The sequence below is a fragment of the Myotis daubentonii genome, chromosome 4 (assembly GCF_963259705.1).
Source record: "Myotis daubentonii chromosome 4, mMyoDau2.1, whole genome shotgun sequence".
Lineage (NCBI taxonomy): Eukaryota > Metazoa > Chordata > Mammalia > Chiroptera > Vespertilionidae > Myotis > Myotis daubentonii.
In genome coordinates, this window is record NC_081843.1 from 38,864,144 (window position 1) to 38,889,276 (window position 25,133).

General features: G+C 43.6%; 1 protein-coding gene across 1 annotated transcript in view; it reads right to left on the reverse strand.

Annotated features, from left to right (window-relative positions):
- MEGF10 (multiple EGF like domains 10) overlaps positions 1 to 25,133 on the reverse strand; it is a 165,775-nt gene that overhangs the window by 18,007 nt on the left and 122,635 nt on the right. Inside the window, exons 10-17 of the mRNA XM_059693726.1 lie at positions 22,266 to 22,440; positions 20,593 to 20,713; positions 19,651 to 19,814; positions 18,621 to 18,723; positions 5,603 to 5,749; positions 4,304 to 4,438; positions 3,655 to 3,783; positions 1,863 to 1,991 (exon numbers count right to left, since the gene is read on the reverse strand). Of these exons, the coding sequence (XP_059549709.1) occupies positions 1,863 to 1,991; positions 3,655 to 3,783; positions 4,304 to 4,438; positions 5,603 to 5,749; positions 18,621 to 18,723; positions 19,651 to 19,814; positions 20,593 to 20,713; positions 22,266 to 22,440 (1,103 nt within the window). The remainder of the gene's footprint in view (positions 1 to 1,862; positions 1,992 to 3,654; positions 3,784 to 4,303; positions 4,439 to 5,602; positions 5,750 to 18,620; positions 18,724 to 19,650; positions 19,815 to 20,592; positions 20,714 to 22,265; positions 22,441 to 25,133) is intronic.

Genomic DNA, 25,133 nt, shown 5'->3' on the forward strand with positions numbered 1-25,133 from the left:
TGGTAATTAACCGTAACTTTGCTACCCTTCCCATTTGCTAATCAGGGCGATATGCAAACTAACTGCCAACCAAGATGGCGGCCGGCAGCCAGGCAGCTGAAGCGAACAGGAGGCTTGCTTGCTCCAGTGAACAAGGAAGCCAACGTTCCCCGCCTGCTGCTGCCGGCCTCTGAGCTGCAGTCTAAGAAATAATGTTGCAATTATAGAAGCTAAACAAGCTCCAGAAACCTGCTTTCAGCCAGCTTCGGCCTCAGAGCTTAGATCGGCAGTGATGGTAACAGTGTTTCAATTATAGAAGCTAAACAAATGCAGATACCTGCTTTCAGCCAGCTGCAGCCTCAGAGCTGGAGCCGGCTCTCAGCTCCAGTGACAGCCATAGAAGGTAAATAAAAACCAGAATAAAAAAAAGGAGAGGCTGGGAGCTTCAGTTGCCCACCAGCCTGAAAACTGCCCTCAGCCCCTCACCCAGACTGGCCAGGCACCCCAGTGGGGACCCCCACCCTGAAGGGGGTGTGACCAGTTGCAAACAGCCATCAGCCCATCATCCAGGCTGGCCAGGCACCCCAGCGGGACCCCCACCCTGATCCGGGACACCCTTCAGGGCAAACCAGCTGGTCCCCACCCATGCACCAGGCCTCTATCCTATATAGTAAAAGGGTAATATGCAAACTGACCCTAACAGCAGAAGGACTGGGAATGACTGGTCACTATGACACACACTGACCACCGGGGGGCTGAAGCTCAATGCAGGAGCTGCCCTCTGGTGGTCAGGGTGCTCTCACATGGGAGGAACTCTGCTCAGCCACAAGCCAGGCTAAAGGCTGCCAGTACAGCGGTGGTCGTGTGAGCCTCTCCTGCCTCCTCAGCAGCGCTAAGGATGTCCCACTGCAGTTTAGGTCTGCTCCCCGCTGGCAAGTGGACATCTCCTGAGGGCTGCCGGACAGCCAGAGGGATGTCTGATTGCCATCTAAGGCCCAAACCCCTGGGGAGCAGGCCTAAGCCAGCAGGTGGTCATCTCCTGAGGGGTCCCAGACTGCGAGAGGGCACAGTCCGGGTGGAGGGACCCCTCTCCCCACCCCCGAGTGCACAAATTTTTGTGCACTAGGCCTCTAGTTAATGATAATCATGATACCTGCCTTCCTGTCTTTTCTCCTTCATTCAATGAAAGGCAAGAGGGTAGAGACTAGTCTTTTTTCCCCCAACAGTGCCAAGATGGGGAGTACTTTGCACATTATAACCTATGACGCTAATGACCTTATAGAAGAAGAAATGGTCAGCACACTGTGGGATACAAAATGGAAAAATGGACCAGTGATTCTTAAAGCACGATCCCAGACTGGCATCACCATCTGGAAAGTTGTTAGAAATGTGAGTTCTCTGGTGCCAGCCCAGCCCTCCCGGATCAGACACGCTGGGAGCAGGGCCAGCTGACTGAGCCGGCGGGTGGTTGGGAAGCTCGCTCAAGCTCGAGAGCCATGGACTCGACCTCCAAGAGCACAGAGCATGGCAGGTGGAGGCTTGTCGTCTTCGCTCCCTTTCTAATCACTGTCACCTACTCTAACCACGTGTGTGTAGAATGCATGAAAGGGAGTTTAAGCCACATAAATACGGTGTTTAAAGAGAAGAAAGACACTGCCCCCCACCACACCTACATATAGCAAGCACTGCTCCCCCTCATGGCCCTGATATGACACAGACAGAAACCCTGGGACGTGGCAGCTCTTAACCACATAGAGAGTGAGATGTCTAGAGGTCGGTGGGTAGACCAAGCCCTCGAATGCCAGGACAGCTTGTGGGTGCACAGGGAAAGGCTGTGTCCTCCTGGTGGGGCTCCCCTTGGGTTCGGGGGGCTGGCCGCTTACGCTGCGTGCAGTAGAGCCCCGTCCAGCCGGGAGTGCACTTGCATTCCCCGTCGTAGGCGCTGCAGAAGGCCCCGTTGTGGCAGTTGCACGTGTGGATGCAGTTCGGGCCCCAGTGGGCGGGTGGACAAGCTGAAAGCACAGCAGGCGTGGAGAGCTCTGTGAGATCTGAGGCCAGCCCAGCAGAGGAGGTTCCAACACCCGCTCCCCACCCCCCCTCCACACACACAGCTCCTTGCACATGAGAGGTTAGCAGTGTGCACCAGCACGGAGGAAGCACACTGCTCCACACATAAGACCCAGATGGCAATGCTGACCGTGACAGCAACCAGCACCACTGACAGGAATTCATTCACAGACTGCAGAGCAGAGCGGGAATCACCTCAAGGTCACAGATTTAATTATTTATCATGTACACTGAGCACCTCTGTGCCCAGCACTGTTTGGGGAACGAAGGTGATAGCAGAGAATGAGAAAGGCTATCCTCCAGAAGCTTCTTTTAGTGGGGAAGGCAGGCAAACCAACCAGCCAACCCAAAACCAGCGGTGATAAGAACTATTGCAAAATTAAACAGGTTAAGGGGATGGGAATGACGGAGCTGCTTCTTTAAGAAGGGGCCCTCTGAGGAGAGGCTGCTGAGCAGAGATCAGATAGAAAAATGATGTGACTTGAGAGAGGTTAGGGACCAGGGCCATGTAATTTTTGTCTTTGATCTCAGAAGCTGGTACTTGTCAGCCTGTTCCAGAGATGTCACAAGAGGCTTGTTTTAAATGTTATGGTGCCCCGTTGTATGTAAGAATTGGTTTACCTATAAAACCTCTTACTTAAAAAGAGCAGATAATAATAAAACTAAATCTTCAGTTATCTTAGATTCAATCTAAAATAGATTTTTAAACTCTTAGAGTTGAAAAAACAAAACTAGCCCTAACCAATTTGGCTCAGCGGATAGAGTATCGGCCTGCGAACTCAAGGGTCCCAGGTTCAATTCCGGTCAAGGGCATGTACCTTGGTTGCGGGCACATCCCCAGTAGGGGGCGTGCAAGAGGCAGCTGATCAATGTTTCTCTCTCATCGATGTTTCTAAGGCTCTATCCCTCTCCCCTCCTCTCTGTAAAAAACAATAAAATATATTTTTAAAAAAACACAAAAAAACCCTAAATCTTAAGGGTCATTGCTCATTGAAGGGCCATCAGAACCTCAGGTAAAGTATCTCTGAAATTGCAATGTAAGGTGATGGGGTAAAATGATTTGATTTACCAAAAAACCCAGTCAAACAATGTTTTTATTCATACCAACACTTAAAGAACATAACTCCTTCAAAGGAGGACCGCCTATAATTTCTATATGGCTATCCAGTAGGAAATATGGCCCAAAAGACAATAAATAAATCTGAAGTAATTTTTAAAAATGAAGAAAGTCTCCCATACAAAAGTCTCCCACATGTTTTTCCCCCAAGAGCAAGGGAAAAATAGTATCTCCCACTTGAGGTCTGGAGTGAATCTTAGCATAGATTTTCTGATTACATGACCCCCATTTTACAGATGAAGAATCACTGAAAATAAGCAAAAAAATGCTATTTATTTAGGTTCCTTTCAAGACATTATTTAGATTTAAATATAGGACCATTGCATGGAGCTCTTAATGGCAAAAACAAAGCCATTTAAACTTTAAAATAATGTATCTTATAATTATTCATGTAGTTTGCTTGATTAGATAACCACTCATACTTCAACCCTAAAGAGTTTGAAAACAAACAAATAAAAATGGTTGATCAGTTCTTCTCAGACGAGACTTACGCTGAGAGCAGTCACTGCCGATCCATCCCGGGTAACACTGACAAGATCTGTCAATGGGGTTGCAGGTCCCATTGTTGGTACAGGTACAAATTCCCGCACAGTTTTTCCCAAATCTGCCACTGGGACACACTGTGAACAAGTTATAGGTCAGTAACTCATCATTTTGTCTCATCTCACAAGAACCCTAGATTCTTGGGACAGGAGGGAACTTTAAAGGTCCTCCGCCCAGCTGCCCATTTAGTAGCTCCTCCACCTAACATCATCCTTCATCCTGAATGGGCTTGTTTTTACAAACACATTAAGCCACACGCCCTCATTAAGGCATCATGAACCAGGAGACACCAGCACATTTCTAGAAAGCTGATTTCATAGCTTTTCGTGCAAGAAGGCAAAATCCTTCCTCAGATTGATTTTTCATGGGAGGCTGTTTGCAATTAAAGCTGAAGTGTAGCATCGCTCAGAGAATAAAGAGGTTTTGCTGGAGTGGCAAGCCAACTCTTCCAAAGCTCAACGTCATATCTGCAGAAGCTGCAAACACAGCCCGCGGGAGGCCTCGAGAGCTAGTAGCTGCAGACAGGTCCCTGGGAGCCTGAGGACAGACCACACGGGGTGTCTCATCACCAGGTGTCTCTCCCAAACTGCGCTTTACCTTCATTGCAGAGGGCTCCTGTGAAGCCAGGCAAGCAGTCACACAGGCCGGTGATGTGGTGGCAGGGCCCACTGCTGTGCACGCACTGCGGGCACGTCTGGCTACAGCGATGCCCATAGAAACCAGGGGAACAGACTGAAACAAGAATGGAAATCGACAGTTATCTTTCCTGAAATAGTTTTCTTTCCTATTCCACATCGAGATCTAGTTCAAGTTTTGAGTAAAACATTTTTTAATGATACTGAGAATTTTCCAAGTATAAAATAACAGCCACCAAAGAAACAGGATATTCTTTCATAATGAAAAAAAAAGACACTAAATTCTGAATTGCCCGAGGACAGGCAAATGACTTCGTCCCCTTTATTTTCCCATTTATGGCTCCAATTAGCTTGAGGTTTGGCATAGAGCTAAAGGCTTTAATAAATAAAGGAAAGAAGGAAATAAAATTCTAAATTCTAAGAAGGCCAAAATAAATACTCTCAAGCCATGTGTTGACCTTTCACTTAGTCACGACTGGCAATAAATAGACCTATAGTCAGAATTAAAAGATGGTTCCTCCTCTACATGGTCCAGCTTAATGATTGTGGCTGAAAAGTGAATAAGCAAAACACTACATAATTAGGTTCTTCCCAAGACATTATTTGGGATTTAAATGTAGGACAACTGCATAGAACTCTCAATAAAACAAAGTAATTTAAAAATTAGAATAATGTACCTTATAGTTAGTCCTATATTCCTTTCTTGAAAACATTTACAAGAAGATTGAATAAAATCTTATGGGTCATTTCCTAACTTAAGTTTTCAACTGACCAATGTCAACAGCCCCCATTTTAAACTCGGCAATTCTATGTCCCCCATAGTACTAACTTTCAGACTACTAGCAGGAGGCATGATTTGCCGCAAGGTTTGGCTGATGTTGACTTCTAGTAATTGAAATAAGGCCAATGCCAAATTGCCTAATAAAATATTTACAGGTCAATGGATTTCTGGAACACCATTTGCAAGATTTAAGGCAGGATCAAGAAACAGATCCCGATGGTGATGCCAACGAGGCAATGAAATCATTACTGGGGGAAAAATGGCGAAAGCCCCATCTGTTAGGTCAGTCCTGGAAGGTTGGAAGGAATAAAAGCCGGGGATGTGCTATGAAGGCCGGCTCTGCAAAGGACAGGGTGCCCATTGCATTTCCTTCTACCTTCAACTGCCACAGATGTCCCTACTCGCTGAGAGGAGGACAGAGATAATAACCCTCACTCGGTGCCCCGAGGTGGGCAGACTGCCGCCTGAGGGAACACTTACTTCTCTGGCAAGTGGTGCCTCGGAACCCTGGCGCGCACTCGCAGATGCCGTCGTCCGGGGAGCACGAAGCCCCGTTTTTACAGTAGCAGGGCAGGGAGCAGTTGGGGCCCCAGCGTCCCTCCGCACACACGCTGTCACAGTGGACACCTGGGACAACACACACGGGCAGGGCTGAGTGAGAGGCAGGGCAGGCGGGTGCCTCTGGGAGGCTGAGTCAGGCACAAGGACCAAGGTCTTGGTATCAAAGCTGAGCTGTTATCCCAGCAAACAGCGAGTGGAGATGGCATAAGGTTTAAAATCCACTGACACACATCAATATGCCATCATATACTGCGTGATCATGTATCATCCTGAGGTTAAAATAATCCCAGGACTGCTTCCTACAGTCATAAAGGGAAGGAATAAAACCCCTTGGTTATACTGACTTTCCTCTTCAGGAGGGGAGAGCAAAGGGAAGCCCAAAGGCTCTGTTAAAGGCAACATTTATCAAAACGATTGCATCTTAGCTCTGAGTGGTTTCCTTCCTCCCCCTCCATTTTTTATTTTTACAGAGAAATGGACAAAGTGTAAAAAGATAAGGAGAAATAAAGGTGGTTATATTGTTTTACATAAAGAAAACCCATTCCCCGGAGCAACCAAATAAACACAATCTTCGCCCTGGCTGGTTTGGCTCAGTGGATAGAGCATTGGTCCTCAGACTGAAGGGTTCTGGGTTTGATTATGGTCAAGGGCACCTACCTCGGATGCAAGCTGGATCCCTGCCCCTGGTCGGGCACACGTGGGGAGGCAACCGATCAATGTGAGAGACACACATTAATGTTTCTCTTTACCTCTCTCCCTCCCTTCCACTCTAAAAAAATCAATAAAAAAATATCCTCAGGTGAGAATTAACACACACACAAACCCACACAATCTTAAACTATGTCGATGCTACACTACACAGCACAGAAATCTGTGCCACCAAATTCCACTTGAAAAATTTAATCTGACTTTGAGCAGCTATAGGCGGGAATATCACAATCGATGTTATTTATAGCTGTTGTCTAAGTTAACGATTCTTATGAAACTATGTAGGTGTTTAACTCGCACTCTGGAAATACTGAAACTTTAGAGTCAGTCATGAATGAACAAAATGCCTAGAGGGAACATAAAGAAAAACCCAAGTTGCGAAAATAAAATATAAACCCTGGTTTTATTGGAATTAAATGGAAGTGTCCTTTGTAAGTTTGTATTTGAAATAAGACAGGGGCTCCATTCTTGTATGTCTGAATTCTTCACCACTCAAATGCTCTTCGCCCTGACAGGCAATGAGAATGAGTTGTAATTAGCAGAGAACTGGTGACGGCTGGCCTTCAACCAAGAGAAAACACAATACAGACAAGCACGCACACACTCAGGGATTACAGAGCACCCCCCTCCCCCCCAGCACCAAGGAAGCTGAGAAGGCAATGTTGGTATTGCAGGTTTTGCTTCTCGATTGATTAGGAGAAAAGTTACTGTGGCCCAAACCTTAAAACAGACGCAGCCCCAAACCAGAACGTGAACACTGCTAATTGGTACACAGCCATTTCTGCCGAAGCACATTTTTCACTTTTGACTGATTTTTCCTTCAGAAAGTCTCCCACATGGTAGAGTAGGCATGAAAGCACACAGACCTCACTGTGTCTGGCTTGAAGCAACAATAGACTATTATTTTAGCTTGGACTGCTGGCTGAGGAAAGGAGATTGGTCCTGGTATAAGTTGATTAGGGTCTAAGAGTTCCCCATAGCATAAGATATGAAATTTTGGTCTACTGTGATTTTTTTTTGGAGTTCACGAATATATGATTTTTTTTTTTTAAATCAAATCTGTTTTGAAAAGCTGAAATGGAATTGCAAACTCCACATTCCCAGTGTGATTCACCGGCCATAGAATCTTGTCTGGTGCTGTGACTCATGTCTATACAAGGCAGAAGCATCAAATGCAGAGGAGGAAATCACTTCCAAGGGGGCTGCAAACCTAAACTTTTCTCTGTGCATCTGAAGGAAGTGCCAAGGAAAGTAATCTGCTAAGGCTTCACTCTGTTCAAGTTCAGTTCCTGAGCTCTGACTGTGAACGGGACTCCCGTGTATCAGCCGCTGAATTAGGGACGCCTGCTTCATGGAGATTCCGACACCCTGGCCATTTTAATCAGGAGCCACCCAGGCAAACCCCAGTTGGGATTCTGGAGAAGTCAAAGCTGAGTAATTACTTTGTCAGCCTCAAAATCATCCTGAAAATTCATCCTGATTTTTGGCATTTTTTTTTTTTTTTTTGGTGGAGTGGGAACGTGGGGAAATAGATTTAGCTATTTATAGTGATATAGTTTATCAGATGCTTGCCAATCTCTCCTTCACATTAATCAATGCAGTTAAGATGGAATGGAGTGCAATTTATATCCAAAAGTCTATGCTGACTTTTACCATTATAGATTATCATGATTTACATATGACTTAGCACATTCTCAATCAGAGCCCTTAAGATAAATGACTCGTGGGCAGGTTGACAAATGTGAATAAGTGATCTTTTATTTCATATTTGATTCCTCTTCCCTAACAGGCTTGTTCAGCTGATTAGCACAACCATCAGTCAAAATCAACTTTATCGAGGTAATTTTCATATACATAACAAGGCCCTCGATACAGCAAGGAGATCCATTGCAAAGATAAGCTCATTTCACATGATTTACCAATCATTTCATTTCCAGACCATCTCAGGGAATTCTAGAGATCATCGATCAAATCTCTGTCTCCAATCATATACACACTATACACAAATTTCAACAGAACCAAGCTTACTTTTAAATAACTTTTATGACCGCAATGAAGTCTTTCCTTTAAAGTAACATAACAATTCTATTACCAACTCCCCTTAAGAATTCAATGTTTTTTTTCTCTATCATAGTAAAAAAGTGAGTCATCACTTTGCAGATATTAATTCCTAACCTGTTTGAAGACAAATATACAGTATATCTCAATCAGGGAAAAGTGTGAAGCTATCTTCTTTTTCTGATATTTTCTCCTATTGCTATTCCTCCTCTTCAGGCCTCTTGTATCTTTCCCTCCATCTTATAGTCAGGAAAGGATAAGATACATTTATTATTGCTGAGGTATTACCTTTTCTAGAGAATATTGATATTTTAAGAAATATACATGTTAAGAGCCTAAGAAATAAATCTCTAAGTGTGAAATTTCAGGCAATGAGACTTACAGAGGGGATGCCAGGGTAAGTGCTACTGATATGACCTCTATGCCAGGCATAGCATGAACCTTTTTCCAGGATAGGAAACTGTAAGTTTGCTTTAACCATTTTTTTTTGGCTGTGTGTGTGTGTGTATTTTATTCATGAATTATTTCCACTGATCTCATCCTAGTCTTTGCCAACTTTGCTAGAGTCCTATAAGACATTGTTTTATTTCCTTGTTTGTCAAAGACAGAAGAGAAAATTCAACTCAGTAAACATTCATGGGGTCTGACAGCTGCTGGCTTGCTGGTGATAGGTTCTCTGAGAAAGACCTCTAACTCTAGAGTGAGAATGGGCCCAGAACAGGCACGCCCAACCCTGCTAGGGGATCGCGGTCGGAGCAGGTAGTTTATGAAGGCAGAGGAGGTTCCAAGCTAAATAAAAGCTGGATGCAAGGCTCAGAAGCCCAAAGAAGTGTGTGTCTTCTCCTTGGGAATGGCACGTTGGGGACAGGGGAAATGGGGCTGAGAGTGGGAGAGTCCTCAGGGCAGCCAGGCATGTTCATGTAGAAGAGCCAAGAATGCCGCACTGTGGAGTGTGAGCTTCCTCCTGGTGCTGTAACCACACAGAAACTTCATTTCTTTAATGTTATATTTTCTCCTTTCTTTCCTTTTGATTCAAACTGGCCTCATCCAGCACCCTGACTTGCACGACCACTCCCTTAATCATAAAGCCCTCAGGACAATGAGGTTCTGACCCCATCAACTAGTCTTAGGAACAAAGCCTCCAGTCTGTTGACCACCGACACAAAGTTTTAGTCAAACTAAAGATAACATCTAGGCCTCCCTTGTGTTTCAGGTTCAGATCTAGAAAAGCAGGATGGCCCCACCAACCACACCGGCGTGAAACCAGACAGAGCGACACCATGGCTGACATCAGGACCAGAGGCAATGGTCAGCGACCCCTACCCTAGCGCTGACCCATCAGTACAGCCCATGACCTTACCTCTGCCATGATTAATGACTGTCCCTTATACAAGCATCCCCTGGAAGCCTCGGGGTGGGCAAACTTTTTGACTCGAGGGCCACAATGGGTTCTTAAACTGGACTGTAGGGCCGGAACAAAAGCATGGATGGAGTGTTTGTGTGAACTAATATAAATTCAAAGTAAACATCATTATATAAAAGGGTACGGTCTCTCTTTTTTTTTTTAGGTTTATTCATTTCAAACGGGCCGGATCTGGCCCACGGGCCGTAGTTTGCCCACGGCTGTCTTAGAGCAATGGTTTCAGTTTGACACCATTTCTTTAAATAATAAACCTTTATTTTCTTTGCTGCAAACTCCTGTTTGCATTTGATTGGGCTCTGAGGCACATGGGAGAACAAACCCCTTTAGTTTAGTAAGAGTGCTAACAGGGACCAAATGGATAATTCAGCAGGAGATGTGCATAATTAAACGTGTGTTTGTAGGAGGGCAGAAGCTGTTTTGAAGATAAGCCTGAGAGAAGGAAGACCTGTCAGGTGGCTGTTTGGGATTTTCTAGGTTAAAAAATAAAGATAAAAATGACATGGTCTTTAACTAAATTAATGGTAGTTGGGATGCAGGGGAAGATGAATTCCAGAGAAATGTAGGAGAGGATGTAGATGAAGGCTGCAGCCCCCTCCCCACACTCACCCAGGGTCACTGATGAGTTCTGGCTCCACGAAGGAGAGACGGCGCCTGGTTCTGTTCACTACAGTGCCTAGCACATGCGAGGCGTCAAATATTTGCTGAATGAATGCATAAGCCCTGTCCCTTTTCGGGGTGATATTCAGGACCATTTTCCAACTAGAAGGAGCAACCGTGTCATTCTTTCCTTCCCCGAAGGAGTGATGAGAAGTGGGGTGAAGCCAGGAAGCCTGGCATAGTCACATTTTGTTCACCTCACATGGTGACCCTTCCCTGCAAAGGGGGTGGAAGTGTCTGCCTTGCTTCTTTTGGAGCGGATAAACTTTCATGAGCTCAGGTCTGTGTGTTTTAATGCTTGGCCCAGATTATAAAGCAATAGAAGAATTATGGGACACCTTGAGGAAATTCTGTGGAATGTTTCCCAAAGTACAGATAAAAGCTCTCATATGAGCTACGTCAGGAAACAACTTCCTAAACTCGGGAGTATCTTTAAATGTGCAGGAATCTCTGGCTCAATGGAAGCCTTTTTTCCTGATAAATGTTCTAACGCTGATAAGGAGATGTGAGAGGGACTGTTTTTGCCAGGCCTCTGGACAAAGAGCTCTTTCATGGCCTTCACAAGTTGCTAGGCAATGGCTGAATGATCGCGATAAACTTCAGCTAAGCAGCTCTAAAGAAATGTCCGTGCCTTTAATGCCTGATGCCTAGGCCAGCAGCCTCAATGGGAAATCAGCATTCACCAGGCATTCATGATTCCATGAATGCGGCAAATGAATGAATCATCTGGGATGTCGTTATTTCCCCCTCTCCGAGATAACCCCCAAACTCCTTGTCTTGCTTAATTGTTTATATTCTTTATGCCAGTATTGAAATATTTGGGGCATAAGTGAATGAATGAAATGATTTCAATTTGATGTCTTGTTCCTGAGCAATAAGCTGTTAAACATATATTAGAGCCAAGAGAGAGATGTGTTAATAATAATTGGGCTTGGTGGTTATAGGAGAAAGGGATTACAGTATTTAGTCATAGCACTTTTCTGCTTTTGTAACTCTCTGGCCAGTGAAGTGACGGCACACTGTAGTGTAAGAGGTTATTCACTGGTGTGCCCTCCTCTGCCCCCGCAGTGTCTGCCCGAGAGAACGGAGCAGGCCAGGAGCTGGTGCTACTTCTCTTCATGTTCCCAGCACCTAAGCACTGTGGGAACACTCAATGACTGGTTATTAAATTTGTCAAGTTTATTTGGATACTGCGAATTGTAAAGATCCATTAAAAAATAATCTGCTTTGAAAAAAAACATACTGATAAGTCCTATAAATCAGCGAGGTGTGCATTTGCAGCTATAAGACATAAACACCAGAAAGCATGGCCTGCCTTAGGTTGTGCCCAGATAAAAGTGGAGAACAGACTGCGAGGCAGGTTGGGAGATCAGGGAACTTGGGCTTTTTCTGCAGCCTTTCTTTCAGGAAGGCGAGTCCCCACATTCTGCTTTTACATGACTCCCTCCCCCCAAGACATGTAGATAGACAGACTGATGTTCCTGCATACACACTCTCCTCTGCACCCTTCAAAACCATACAGTCAGATAGCGTGTCATTTGCACTTGTGGCTGATTGGGTGCATGCATGTTCATTAAAGCTCATTTGCACTTGAATTTGCACTTACATGTCACTGGCCAAGGAAAGGTAGACCTCTCCTTATTATAACCATTCAGGTGTCTCTCAGCTGCATGAGAGGTCAGTTTAGGACAGACGAGTACCTGAAGGAGCCGTTCACTTACTCAGCTGGTCACACTTGCTGTGTTTGGGGAAGCTTGGAAAGGGCAGTGCCCTTCTGAGAGGGGCTGGGACCCCTGCACGCCTAGTTCTGCTTGATGAGCAGAGTAGAGAAGCCACAATATCTCATGAACTTGCCTCGAGGTTTCCTCCGCCCAATGCCCCCCTTCCTGGCAGGGCTTGGATGAGCGCCCCACCTCTCTCCCTCCTCTCCTTCCCCTTCTTTCCATCATACCATGTCCTGCTGGTCCCCTTCTCTTTCCCAGGACTCCTAGGGGCTATTTGGCATCCTAATCTCTTTCCTATCCATTTAGCATATTACTTTTTTTCTGGTATGAACGCGTCCTATAGCCTTTTGCAACTGGTTATACAGCTTCTGTCACAGAAATGCTCCCCTTCACGAATAAGAGTAGCAAGGCAAGCTATCACACACACGGCTATAAAATGAGACTGGCTTTTCAAAATGAGGAAAAGGTGTTTCATTTTCCCCCCTCCCCTTTTTTTCCTTTTTTACTGCAATCTTCCCCTTTTTGATAAGGTAGTCCACTGGCTAAAAATGTCAATAAATTAAGGTTTTAAATGACCACATATAATAGAAGTGCATGCATATTTTGGTTAATCTATATGGTAGTACACTATGAATACTTCCTTATGACTGTAAAATAGGACTATCAATTATAGTAGAAATAAGTAAGAGTTCTGGTTCTTTTAAGATAAAAGGACAGTCAAACATTAGAAAAGAGGGTGAAGTGATGAGGAGTGGTGGGTGAGCCCCCTGGTAAGAAAGCAAGCTGAATTTCTTGGCTTATCTGGTTAGCACATGATTTCCTCAATTTAGGTGTATCCATTTCTTGGTAATTTGAGGTACAATTCTTCTAACCCCTATCTCTAGCTCCAAACTCAGGCCTGGCAGCCTCTCCTGCAGCCAGTGGCCGAGCCCTGCTGGTGTCTCTAGGCCGTCTTGCTGACTTGGTCAGGAGATGAGCGCAAGTCCCCGTGTTAGATTTCACCGATTCCTTCACAAAAGCCTCACTGTCATCCCATCCACTGCTACCCTGCCCGGCAGGTCTCAATACTTCACCTGTAGCAACGGGAGGAGAGGAAAAGAAGCATTTGCTTCCCTGAGCCGATGCTATCGATTTAACCCTGAAACTGGTGCTTGAATGGACAGCAGACCTTCCTTTGTGTTGGAAAAGGTCCTTTAAAAGGACTTACTTAAAACAAGTTTGCGATGAAAAGCCAGGAGCCCATCCAATGTTCGCAATGTAATGATGTTCCGTGTAAATAACAGAGGCTACACTTCTTTTACTTTTCTTTTAGGGAAAAAAAATAAAAAGCCAATTCTTGGTCCAAGTGTAGGGTGCTGTCTGGAACTTCAGGAACTCTCTTTCCTCGACATACACTTGCTTATTCCGTGTGTGTTCTGTGAGTTTGGGGATGACCTCTCTAAAACACATTTCACAGCAGCCTTCGATACTTGCAGACCTGATGCCCACACAGAAGTCCTGGGTAAATAAGTCACTGGGACCATGAAGCAAAGGGATGTTGGGCGACACGTGATAGAGCTTCCTCCCTTCGGAGAAGCAGACCAGTCACAGGCGGACAGAGGATTACAGATTACGTTGTGTGACAAAGCCACTGCATTCCCACAGGAGCCCAGAGGTCTAAGGCCAGATGGGATAATTTGTCTTACCCCCATGACCCAGACTGTGGAATGCAACGAACACATTTTCTGACTGGCTTCAGGCCAAACCCTCGCTCCTGATTTGCTCATGTACGCGAGAGTATGCCTTTCACAGGCTGGTTCTAAATCATCAAAGCAGGTGGATACTTGAGCAGTGAACACCTCACATTTCCTCTATATTCATAAGGCAAGAGTAGACTGGGTGGAGTTTTGTCCAAAACAAATGATATGGCCTCTCTGTAGGGGAATTTTTGAATTTGCTGGGGTTTAAAAATGCTCCTTCGTTTCACTGTGGTCATTGTGAACTTAGTGCTGGTCATTCCATTCGAGAGCTTCAAGAATCCTGTTGAAGTCACAAAAATCTGCTTTAATCCCTGAAATAATGTAGTTTTAACATTTAGTAACTGAGAGCCAAGCAGAAACTATGAGAAGGTAGAACGTCATATTGTGAAGTCTGGGTAATCTTAGCTTTTGCAAGTCAAGGAGGAACTAGAGGGCCATGGAGTCCTTGTGTCTGTGGGTGGCTCCTATTAATAGAAAATAGAGTCCATTATACCAGCCATGGTCTGTTTCTCATGGTGGCTCTCAGACACTAGAAATCAAGTACATGACGGTTCTTTTCAGTTTACCAATCAGAAGCCAAAGAAGCTCTCGACAAATTCCGAAGGACTGAAAGACACCACTGAAGAGGCTGCTGATGACACCCTGTGTTCAAGGATCTGAAGACTCAATGTTGTTAAGTTGGCAACACTCCCCACATTGATCTATAGTTTCAATTCTCATTAAATTTCTCCCTTAATTCTCTGCAGGAATTGACATGCTGATCCTAAAATTTATATGGAAATTTAAGGGACCCAGAATAGTGAAAACAATCTTGGAAAAGAAGACTAAAGTTGGAGAACTCACACTTCCCAATTTTGAAGCTTTCTACCAAGCTAAAATAATCAAAACAGTATGGTACTGGCATAGGAGATACATATATACACTGAGTGGCCAGATTATTATGACCGGCCAGATTATTATGATCACCCCATCAGTACTTCATTGACACTTCCAAAAATACTGAATATTGAAAACTTCCTAAGCAAATACTCTCAAGGTTTTATTATTATTATTATTTGCATAACTAATTCACTTCATTGTACTGATGGGGTGGTCATAATAATTTGGCCGGTCATAATAATCTGGCCACTCAGTGTATATCAATGGAAAAGAAGTGAGAATCCAAAAATAAGGCCTCCCACATTCATGGTCAATTGATCTTTGACAAGGATGTCAAGACAATTAAATGGAGAAAAGAATAGTCTTTTCAACAAATGGTGCTGATAATCACATGCAAAAGAATGAGGCTGAACATTTATCTCATACCATATATAGAAAATGAACTGAAAATGGATCAAAGACCTAGATGTAAAGGTAAAGTGTAAAAGCTAAAACTATAAAATTCTTAGAAGAATATATAGGCATAAATCTTTGTGACCTTGGATTAGTCAGTGGTTTCTTAGATTTGATGACAAAAACATAAGCAAAAAAAATAAAAGGAAACAATAGACAAACTGGGTTTCATCAAAATAAAAACTTTTCTGCTGCAACAGGCACTACCAAAAAGTGAACAAAATAAATCACAGAATGAGAAAAAATATTTGCAAGTTATATATCTGATAAGGGACATACATCTAGGATATATGAAGAACTATTACAACTCAATAATAAAAAGACAAATATCCCAATAAAAAGCAAATAAAAATTTGCATAGCTATTTCAACAAAAAAGATATACAGATGGCCAATAAGCACATGAAAATATATTAAACATCATTACTCATTGGGGAAATGCAAATAAAAAACAATGAGATACTATTTCCCACCAATAAGAGTGGCTATAATAAAAAGGCAGATAATAAAAAGTGATAGTGTGGATATGGAAAAATTGGAACCCTAATACATTGCTGGTAGGAATGTGAAATTATGCAGCCACTTTGAAAAACAGTTTAGCAATTCTTTTTAATTCTTAAAAAGGTTAGAATTGCCCTATGACTCAGCAATTCCACTTCTAAATATATCCTATATAATAAAAGGCTACTATATAAATAGACCGAATGGTAGAACAACCAGTTGCTATGATGTGCACTGACCACCAGGGAGAAGACACTCAATGCAGGAGCTTCCCCTAGTGGTCAGTGCACTCCCACAGGGGGAGCGCCACTCAGCCAGAAGGCGGGCTCACAGTTGGCAAGCGAAGCGGTGGTGGCGGGAGCCTCTCCCACCTCTACCACAGCACTAAGGATCTCTGACTAACAGCTTAGGCTTGCTCCCTGGGGGACAGGCCTGAGCCGTCAGTCGGACATCCCTCAAGGGCTCCTGGACTGTGAGAGGGCATAGGCTGGGCTGAGGGACCTACCCACCCACCCCCGAGTGCACGAATTTTGTGCACTGGGCCTCTAGCTATATATTTTCATTGAAACATTATTAAAAATAGCCAAAAAGTGAAAACAACCCAAAAATCTATCCATGATGAGTGGATACATAAAATGTGGTCTGCCCATGCAATGAAATATTATTTGGCAGTCAAAATAAATGAAGTGCTGACATATGCTCCAATAGAGAGGAAACTTGCAAATAAATGTTAAGTGAAGGAAACCAGTCACAAAAGACCATGTATTGTACGAGTCCAAACAATATCAAAACAGGCAAGACTATAGAGACAGAACGTAGATTAGTGGTTGCCTAGGGAAAGGGGGCAGTAGAAAGGACTGGGGGTAAATAGGGAATTAATGCTAATGAGCACTAAGTTTTGGAGGTGATGAAAATCTTCTAAAATGGATTGTGGTGTACAATTCTTTAAATACACTAAAAACCATTGAATTGTACACTTTAAATAGATGAATTCTATGGCATATGATTATATCTCAATAAAGCTATTATATATGTATACACACTGAATAATTATAAAGGCAGCGTTTATTAAGATATATTTCATTTTCAAAATTGGGCTATCAGTTGTTAAAGTGTGCATACATTTTTTGGGACACCCTACGTGTGTGTGTGTGTGTGTGTGTGTGTGTGTGTGTGTGTGTATGGAAAGAGAGAGAGAGAGAGAGAGAGAGAAGAGAGAGAGAGAGAGAGAGAGAGAGAGAGAGAGAGAGAGAGAGCGCGCTGGATCTTCATCCAGAGTGAACATAAATCTCAGAGTAAGTGTCCCATCCTCCAGCACCTCCTGGAATAAGTGTGATGGCAGGTGGGTGCAATAGTTAAAAGCGCTGGGTACATAGTGGGGAGCATTTGCAAAACCTGTCTCTCACATTTATTGACTCTGGGACCTTAGTTCAGTCACTTAACGTGTCTTTGCCTCAGCTTCCTCATCTGTAAAAAGGAGAAAATAATATTTCCTACCTCATAGAGTTGCAAGCCTGCAGTAAGCACTCAAAAAGTATTACTTATTATTTCTCTAGAATCTTCTTTGGATGCATTTTTGCTTAAAAGTAAGACCACCCTGACTCCATAACTTCCTCAATGTGACATCTCTAGTATGGAGGCACAAAATTCTCTTCTGAAAGATCCATACCACCACTAAAGAGGGTATTTAGCTTGTTACTACCAATTTCTTTTAGAGGAAAAGTTGAAAATGTTTTGGAGGATACTGAAGCATCAATATGGAAACAGTTCTCTTACAAATTCCCTCTCTTCTCTAAATTTATATATAGATATATTTAGATACAAATATAATATATATATATACACACACACACTCAAACACAAATGGCTTCAAAGAGAAGTTAATTTTAAAAAGAAGTTCTGGTTCATTTATCTACCTCTAACCCAGTCCCTAGTACAACAAGGTTTCACCTTAAATTGGCAAATCAGCAATCAATGTTTTATTTGACTTTCAGCAGAATGGTCATCAATTGCTCAGTTCATTCATCCCAATGTTTAATAACTGTCCTATTGCGTTGCCAGTCATACTGTTTCTTAAAACGTACTTAAAAGTTTGCTTATTTTGTTTTTTGGTATAGGCTTGAATTGGTGTATAAAAAAGAACAATTTGTTTGGGTATTTAGTGCCATCTTCCATGTCTGTACATCCTGAGCGAAAACCATTCTTCTTTTAAGACCCCTGTTAGTCTGTTAAACTTCCTGGCTGAAACCATGAAGCCATATAAATAAGGAGAAATTTGGTTAGAAAATTGGTATTCAACCATATTATGAATTTTTATGACAAACATTATTATAAGAAAAACTACATTTTAAAACTTTCAAATTCTAGTAATGAATATTTCAACATTTTCATATTGACCATGTTAATATTTAATATTTCTATCTCAGTAAGGTGAGCTCAATTACATTCTCATGGTTTATTTTAATCATTCTTTCCTCAATGCTCCAATATACCACAGAGGTCTTGCTAAACGCTTCAAAGCAATTCACACTTCTCCCCTCTGGCCACCTGAATTCTGACAGCTGGACCTTCCATGCAGGCTCAGGAGAACTGCCTTGTCCAGTTCAACAAAAAGTCCTTTCTGGATTACAGGTTCATTAGGCCTAATTGTAATGTTTCTTGGGTAAAAATGTGTCAGCTTACTGGAGACAACTCTATTTTCATTCTTTCTGTACAGTTGACCTGTGTGTGTGTTTGAAATAGCAAGGAGCAGCGCTGGGCATAGATTGGCACGTTTCCCATTTCCTGGGCTCTCACCTGACCATCCGGGGAGGCAGCGGCAGTGGCCCGTGGTGGGGTGGCAGCCGTCTGCGTGGCTGCAGTCACAGCGCTCTGCACAGTTCAGCCCATACGTGCCGTCCTGCATGGGAGACAGCAATGAGGACAGGGAAAACAGACAACGGGAGACAAAGGGGCCACAGTCCCAACACCTCTCAGCTACATGCATTATAAACACCTCTTTCCATGCCTTCTTGGCCCCCAAAATACGGGCTCCAGGAGGTCAGCGTTTTAAAGTCCCTCACACCTTAGTTTATGTCTGACATACGGTTGGTACATATGAATGGTGAAATCAAGATGCTGATATGCATATATGCAGATGTATTTAAATATGCCAACTAATTAAAATAATATTTGTATCTTATCATAAACCACAACTTGCACCCTCTGTCCGTCTGTGGTGACCGACACAGAGGGGGACGTCTAGTGATGTATATATCTCCAAAGCTGGTCAAGTGTTGAACTAGGGAAACCTTTGGGGATTCTTGTGACTCCAGAAATATTTACACTAAAAAATGGCCATTTCCAAACCTTCTTTTACCACCTCAATGAACATTTCTGTGACACCATCACCACCCCCTTCAGTTCCCTGCCACTTTCCTCCCCAAATGCTGGAGGTTTCCCATTAGAATGGAAACACAGTATTTGGAGAGTTGACAGGCATACACTGAATGTTGGGCAAATGCTATTGATTGGCTGCCAGGAAGAGATGGGTGTATAATAATAATAACAACAACAAAAATAGACGGGGATGTTGGGGCTGGGGGAGGGGTGGCGATTAGGAGAACCTGAGATGAAGGAAAAGAAGAAAATGATTCTTATAAAGCTAATCAATTTCATGTCTACCCCTTTTCTGCTCCTATATCCATTCTAAGTTCAAATACATAATAGTTACTAAGATTTGGTTTGCACTTAGATTCTTAAAAAAAACCCCAAAAACTGCAAAAAGAGGCTAACCCTCTGGCATGGGCTCCCAGGCATTCCCAGCGGGGGTACTGGCTGGTCGTACCTGGCAGGGAAGTTCACATTTCAACCCACGCCATCCAGGTGCGCACGTGCACGTCCCATCCAGGGTGTTGCAGGCTCCGCCGTTGAGGCACTGGCACGTCAAGTTACACCCAAAGCCCCAGGTGCCACTGGGACAGCGGATGGAGCAGTCCACCCCGTGCCAGCCTGCCATGACAAGAAGGCCAGAGCACATGAGGAAACAAAGGCAGCAGGGCGTCCTGCCAAGCCGTTCCCAGCCACGTTCCCTTTAGAAGCATCTTAGAGATGCACAGCAGTGTCCCAGCCCCAGCACAGAAATGGACAAAAGCCCCCGAACAGCCACACGGGTGTGTGATCCGTCACACAGAGGCCAACATGAGAAGCGCTCCTGGGCTAACGGGGGAGGAGACGTGGAATGGGGGCCGCTTGAATGCCGAGTGATGCCGAGTTTTGTTCCGGTTAGAAAAGTGCAATACTTACATGGGAGGGGAAAGGAAGGTTTGCATTTGAAAGAACAACCTTGTCTTTAATGCAGGGCCCCCTTAACCATGAGCACTGAGTACCTAGGGTCCTAACTGCTGCAGGAACTCTGAACAGACACATGCCGGCCCTCACGTGAAATCGGTGCTTGGCTGCATTTCTCGTCATGACTCCAGGTCAGTGAACTTAGGCGCATGGACACATGTCTGCTTGGCTTAGTCATCTCCAAAGTGCAGAGACTCACAGAGTTTTGGAGCTGAGATCATCTCCCATGCCTGAGCCTCTTCCCTGACTCTTCAGAGATCATCGGTGAGCCTCCCCGCTCCAATCACGAAAGCAGGAGAACCCCTGGCTGACGGGCTTGTTGAGATCAGGCACTGAATTTTGGCACAGCTGGACCTAGAACCCTCGTTAAGGTTTCATTCCTGTGACTTTAGGAGATAAAAGGACCAGGATCAGAAAACAGACTCTTTCACCCACTTACCTGCCTTGCAAGTACACGAGCCGTCCACAGGAGAGCAGACAGCATCATTCTTACAGCCACAGAGAGAGGAACAGTTGACCCCGTAGGTTCCCAGAGGGCACGGCGCAGAGCAGTCAGTTCCCTAGACAGGCGCAAACAGGAAAATGCATGCAACTCTACCCACTGAAATAAGGCCAGCACAAATAAACAAAAATATATCTTGGTGATGCTAATTATACTCCTGCGCCAATTTTAACACATTGTATATTACAAAGTTGCTATAATGTCACCACCGTACAAATTTAGAGATTCAAGGGCAATGCTAGCTGGCCCATGTTTATGATACAGTGTTGAATAACATCCCCAAAAGCCTGCTGCCTTCATTAGTTTCCTTGGTAGCAAATATAAAACCTTTTGTCCTTGCTCAGACAAGTAGCTATATCACAATAAACTGCAGCTGTAAAATTACTGTCAACAAATAAACATAAATATGAGCTATACATTAAATCGCAATGCTTCCTAGACTTCCTTGTGTGATAAATATATAATATGATTAGTGGGTGCAGCAAAGCAACAGCCCACATGATTCAATTTGTTATCTGACGGCGAGCCGTAAACCTAGACGTCGGTTACCAGAGGTGACTGGAGGTGACCTCCTTTCAAAACAGAAGGGACTGCCCTAGCTGGGTTGGCTCAGTGGAGAGAGCATCGGCCTGTGGACAGAAGAGTCCAGGGTTTGATTCTGGTCAAGGGCACGTACAGGCTCCTCGTTGGCCTGGGCCCTGGTCAGGGCTCGTGTAGGAGGCAACCAACCAATCGATGTGTTTCTCTCACACTGATGTTTCTCTCTGTCTTTCCCTCTCTTTCCCACTCTCCCTAAAAATCAATGGAAAAACATCCTCAGGTGAGGATTAACCAAAAAACAAAACAAAACAAAACAAAACAAAAAAACACACCAAACAACAACAACAACAAAAACCACAGAAAGGACTCTTTAAGACAAGGCAGATTCAAGGGCTCAACCAAAGGACTGTGTCATAGGTTAGAAAACCCTGTAAAGACCTCTCAGCTCAGAGAGTTTATGATTCTCTTGTTCTGCATGAAATGCTCTGGAATAATCATCAACATCCTTCAGAGTTTAATGTTCTCTTTAAAATGGGAGAAATAATTCAAAAACGACCCATTTTCCTTTAAAACAAAGATTCCTGATCCGTAGCTAAAAAACCTTAGCAAGTAGGCAAAATTCTGCTCTATCGGCATACATAGGCATTTTTGTAAGTTCTAGATTCCCAAAGGGACCAAAAAACTTATGTACTACTAACCATCACATGGAAATACATGGAATTAAGATAAAAACTGTTGACAACAATACATATCCTACTTGGAAAACTAAATTTTATACTGCCTATACAACAATAAAATAATTACATAAGGAATAATTACAATATAGCATACTTCACGACATATATTAATTAATTAACTATTGATGCTACATTTATAGTTTTACCGGCTTTCCCAGTCAACATTCTAAGGCAATTCCTGTGTAGCTCCTTACTAGTTTTCATGCTTTATCTTGTTAATGATGGGATTGATTTAGCATGTTCACTGTACTTCAGAAAAGGTCACATAAATCATGGTACTGATACGAGCCACATCACACCCTTGCCTCCCTCCTCCAGAGCCGAGCCACTTACTTTGAATCCTGGGGCACAGGTGCACTTTCCAGTCACACTGTCACAGTCAGCCCCGTTCTGGCAGCTGCAGATCTGCTGGCAAGCTTCCCCATAGAATCCAGGAGAGCATGTCTCGTTACAGTAGAGGCCTGACCAGCCTGGCTTACAGGCACACTCTCCAGACATGGGGTGACAGCTGAGAGCACGGATAAGAGGAGCAAGTCACTTTCAGGGAAACGTGACACCCAAGGCCCATGCAAACGCTGCTTTAGTCGTGATCACTCATCATGTGGGCAATTCCACATACAATAATGTACACTTCCTTCTCAGGCTTGGTGTGATTTAATTCATCGGCTCTACCTGGTGAGGCCTACAGAAATGTTGCATGGGATCAGCATCATGCTCTAGGAGGATGACTACCTCTACTGCGTCCTTTGGTCTGGAACTCATTTTAATTTTCATAAATCAAAAGCACTGATTCAATAAAAGGTTAACACAATGAAAAGATCTAAAGGACTCCATCCAAGGAATGATACCTTATCAGTTAATCAGGGGTGATGTCCGAGGAACTCCAAAAGTTGCAATCTTTTCAGCCTGTTTCTTCTCTAAGCTCCCCATACCTGGTGGTGGTGGTGCAGCTGTCTCTACCTGTAACAGCAGCCACACTGATGGGCCAGGCAGCCAGCTGTCGCCCCACAGCAAATGGATACATCAGCTGTGCTAGGATACACGCCTTTCTGAGCTGGACACAATAGGGCACTCTGTGACACTCAAAACACATGTGCCTCTCAGCAAGGAAAATCTTAACAATGGAACTAGCTCTGCTCACAATGGAAGACTGTTAAAGATGGGCGTCCTCTCCAGAGAGAAAACCCTCCCCTTACGTAGAGTCAACAACAAAATCCACTGTGGCATCCAGACATTTGCTAAAGGACCTCTCTTGGAGGACTGTTCACAGATTTTCTACTCTTGGAAAGAATGATTCTCTGGGATGGATGAAGATGGAGGGAGGAATTCCAGCTGTCCCACTACCTGGGTAAACGAAGGGAAAGCACACAACTTCTCTGGGCCTGACGTCCTCATCTGTCAAGTGAGGGTCTCAGCCACACCCTTGTAGTTGGACAGTTTGCTCCCATTTTCATAAATTTATTTAGTTATACTTTTAGGCCCCTATTACAACTAAATTCCCACAAGCAAAGGCCTAGGCATTTGTCACAGGCCTTAATTGTTAACACCAGGTCATTTTTAGAGTGAAAAAGGCAGTTATTGACATTAGGACAAGCCTAAACCAGATGGTCCTTGAGACACCAGATACAGGGTCACCCTACATATAGCCCTTAGGCCCTCATCATCTGGCCATCGCCTACTTCCCAACCTCTTCTTTCATTTCGATTACTATGCTCAGTTGTAATGGATTTTAGGGTGTGTGGGGGAAAAAAGCGTTGAGATTTTTCAACTCAAAGGCCTCACATGGGCTATATTCCATCTGCCTAGAATGCTGTTTCCCACTCGGCCTAGCTCTCTCCATCTTCCCTGCCAAGTCCAAGCTTAAATAGTATATCTTCCTTACAGGGACATTTTCTGACAACTCTCATTTAAAACAGGTCTCTCCTGTCATTCTCTTTCATAGTATCCTGCTCTTTCTCCTCATCTACTCACCACAGTCTATAATCTTGGGTTTATTTTTACAATCTTTCAATGTCTTCCTTCCCCTCTACACTTTGAGCTCCATGAGGGCAGGTGTGTTTTGTTACTTTCCCTGATGCACAGCAGGCCCACAATTTTTAATGATTAAGTGAAAATGTCACTGTTTCTGTGTAGTAGGGTCTGACTCAGGGACGTTGGGTTCCCAAACGAATCTGCTTCTCTAATCTCTGAGTCATCAGCAATGTTCAATTGTAATCTCTATATTGGAATAGAAAGGCAAGATTTCCCCTACAATAAGTTTTTAAAACGTCAAAGTCATGGCTTAGAGGGACTCAATGTGACATTAATGATGATACTGTAAGTGAATGCACAGACTAGCAGCCAGCGTGGACCGCACCAATGTGTGCTCACACCATGCTCAGCAACCCATGTGCATTATTTCATTTAATCCTTACAATCATCCTAAGTATTAGGTGTAATCCCATTTTATAAATGAGGGAACAGGGACCTAGAAAGAGTAAATACTTCATTCAAAGTCTCATACAGGTAGTGGCAGAATCAAACTCAAACCCACTTTAGTTATTTGTTTTTATACCAAAGAAAAAGGAACTTTGATAGCAGTCCGTTAAGAAAGCTAGATATGAAAAAAGAATTGCAATTACTTAGGATAGAGCATAGATCAATTGTTAGCAGGACCAATAAAAGCCTGTATTGTGCAAAAAGCAGGGACAACTTAAATTTAGTTCAGTAAGGTCCTACATCTGAGAAGAGGAAAATAAATAGTTTGGGAAATGGATTGGTTAAAGTAATTTACCTTATCTAACCATACTATAAAAAAGGATATCTTCTCATGGAAAATATTACTTTACATTAAAAGGAAAAAATAAATTTCATGGTATAGACATAAATGTTAAACAAAACAGGTAATTTGGGGACAGGAAATTGAACTAAGCTAGAGGCAGACAGAGAAATTGATATTCAATGCCCCCCAGTGAGTATTAGTGCAGCGCACTGGTTCTTGGATTGATTGACACCCAAATTAGTATTCTGCAATTTGTAATTAGGTATAGGAATCCAGAGCACTTGGCAGGCATTTGATGTGTTCTTGTGCAGGCAGCTTAATTGGTAATGAGACAGATTTACGTGTTGATGTGAGAGCAGCCGATTCGAGGCTGAAGGGTGGTAAACTCCTATCTGGTCTCTGTCTATAGAACAGCTTGCTTTGTGTATGTGAAAATAGGA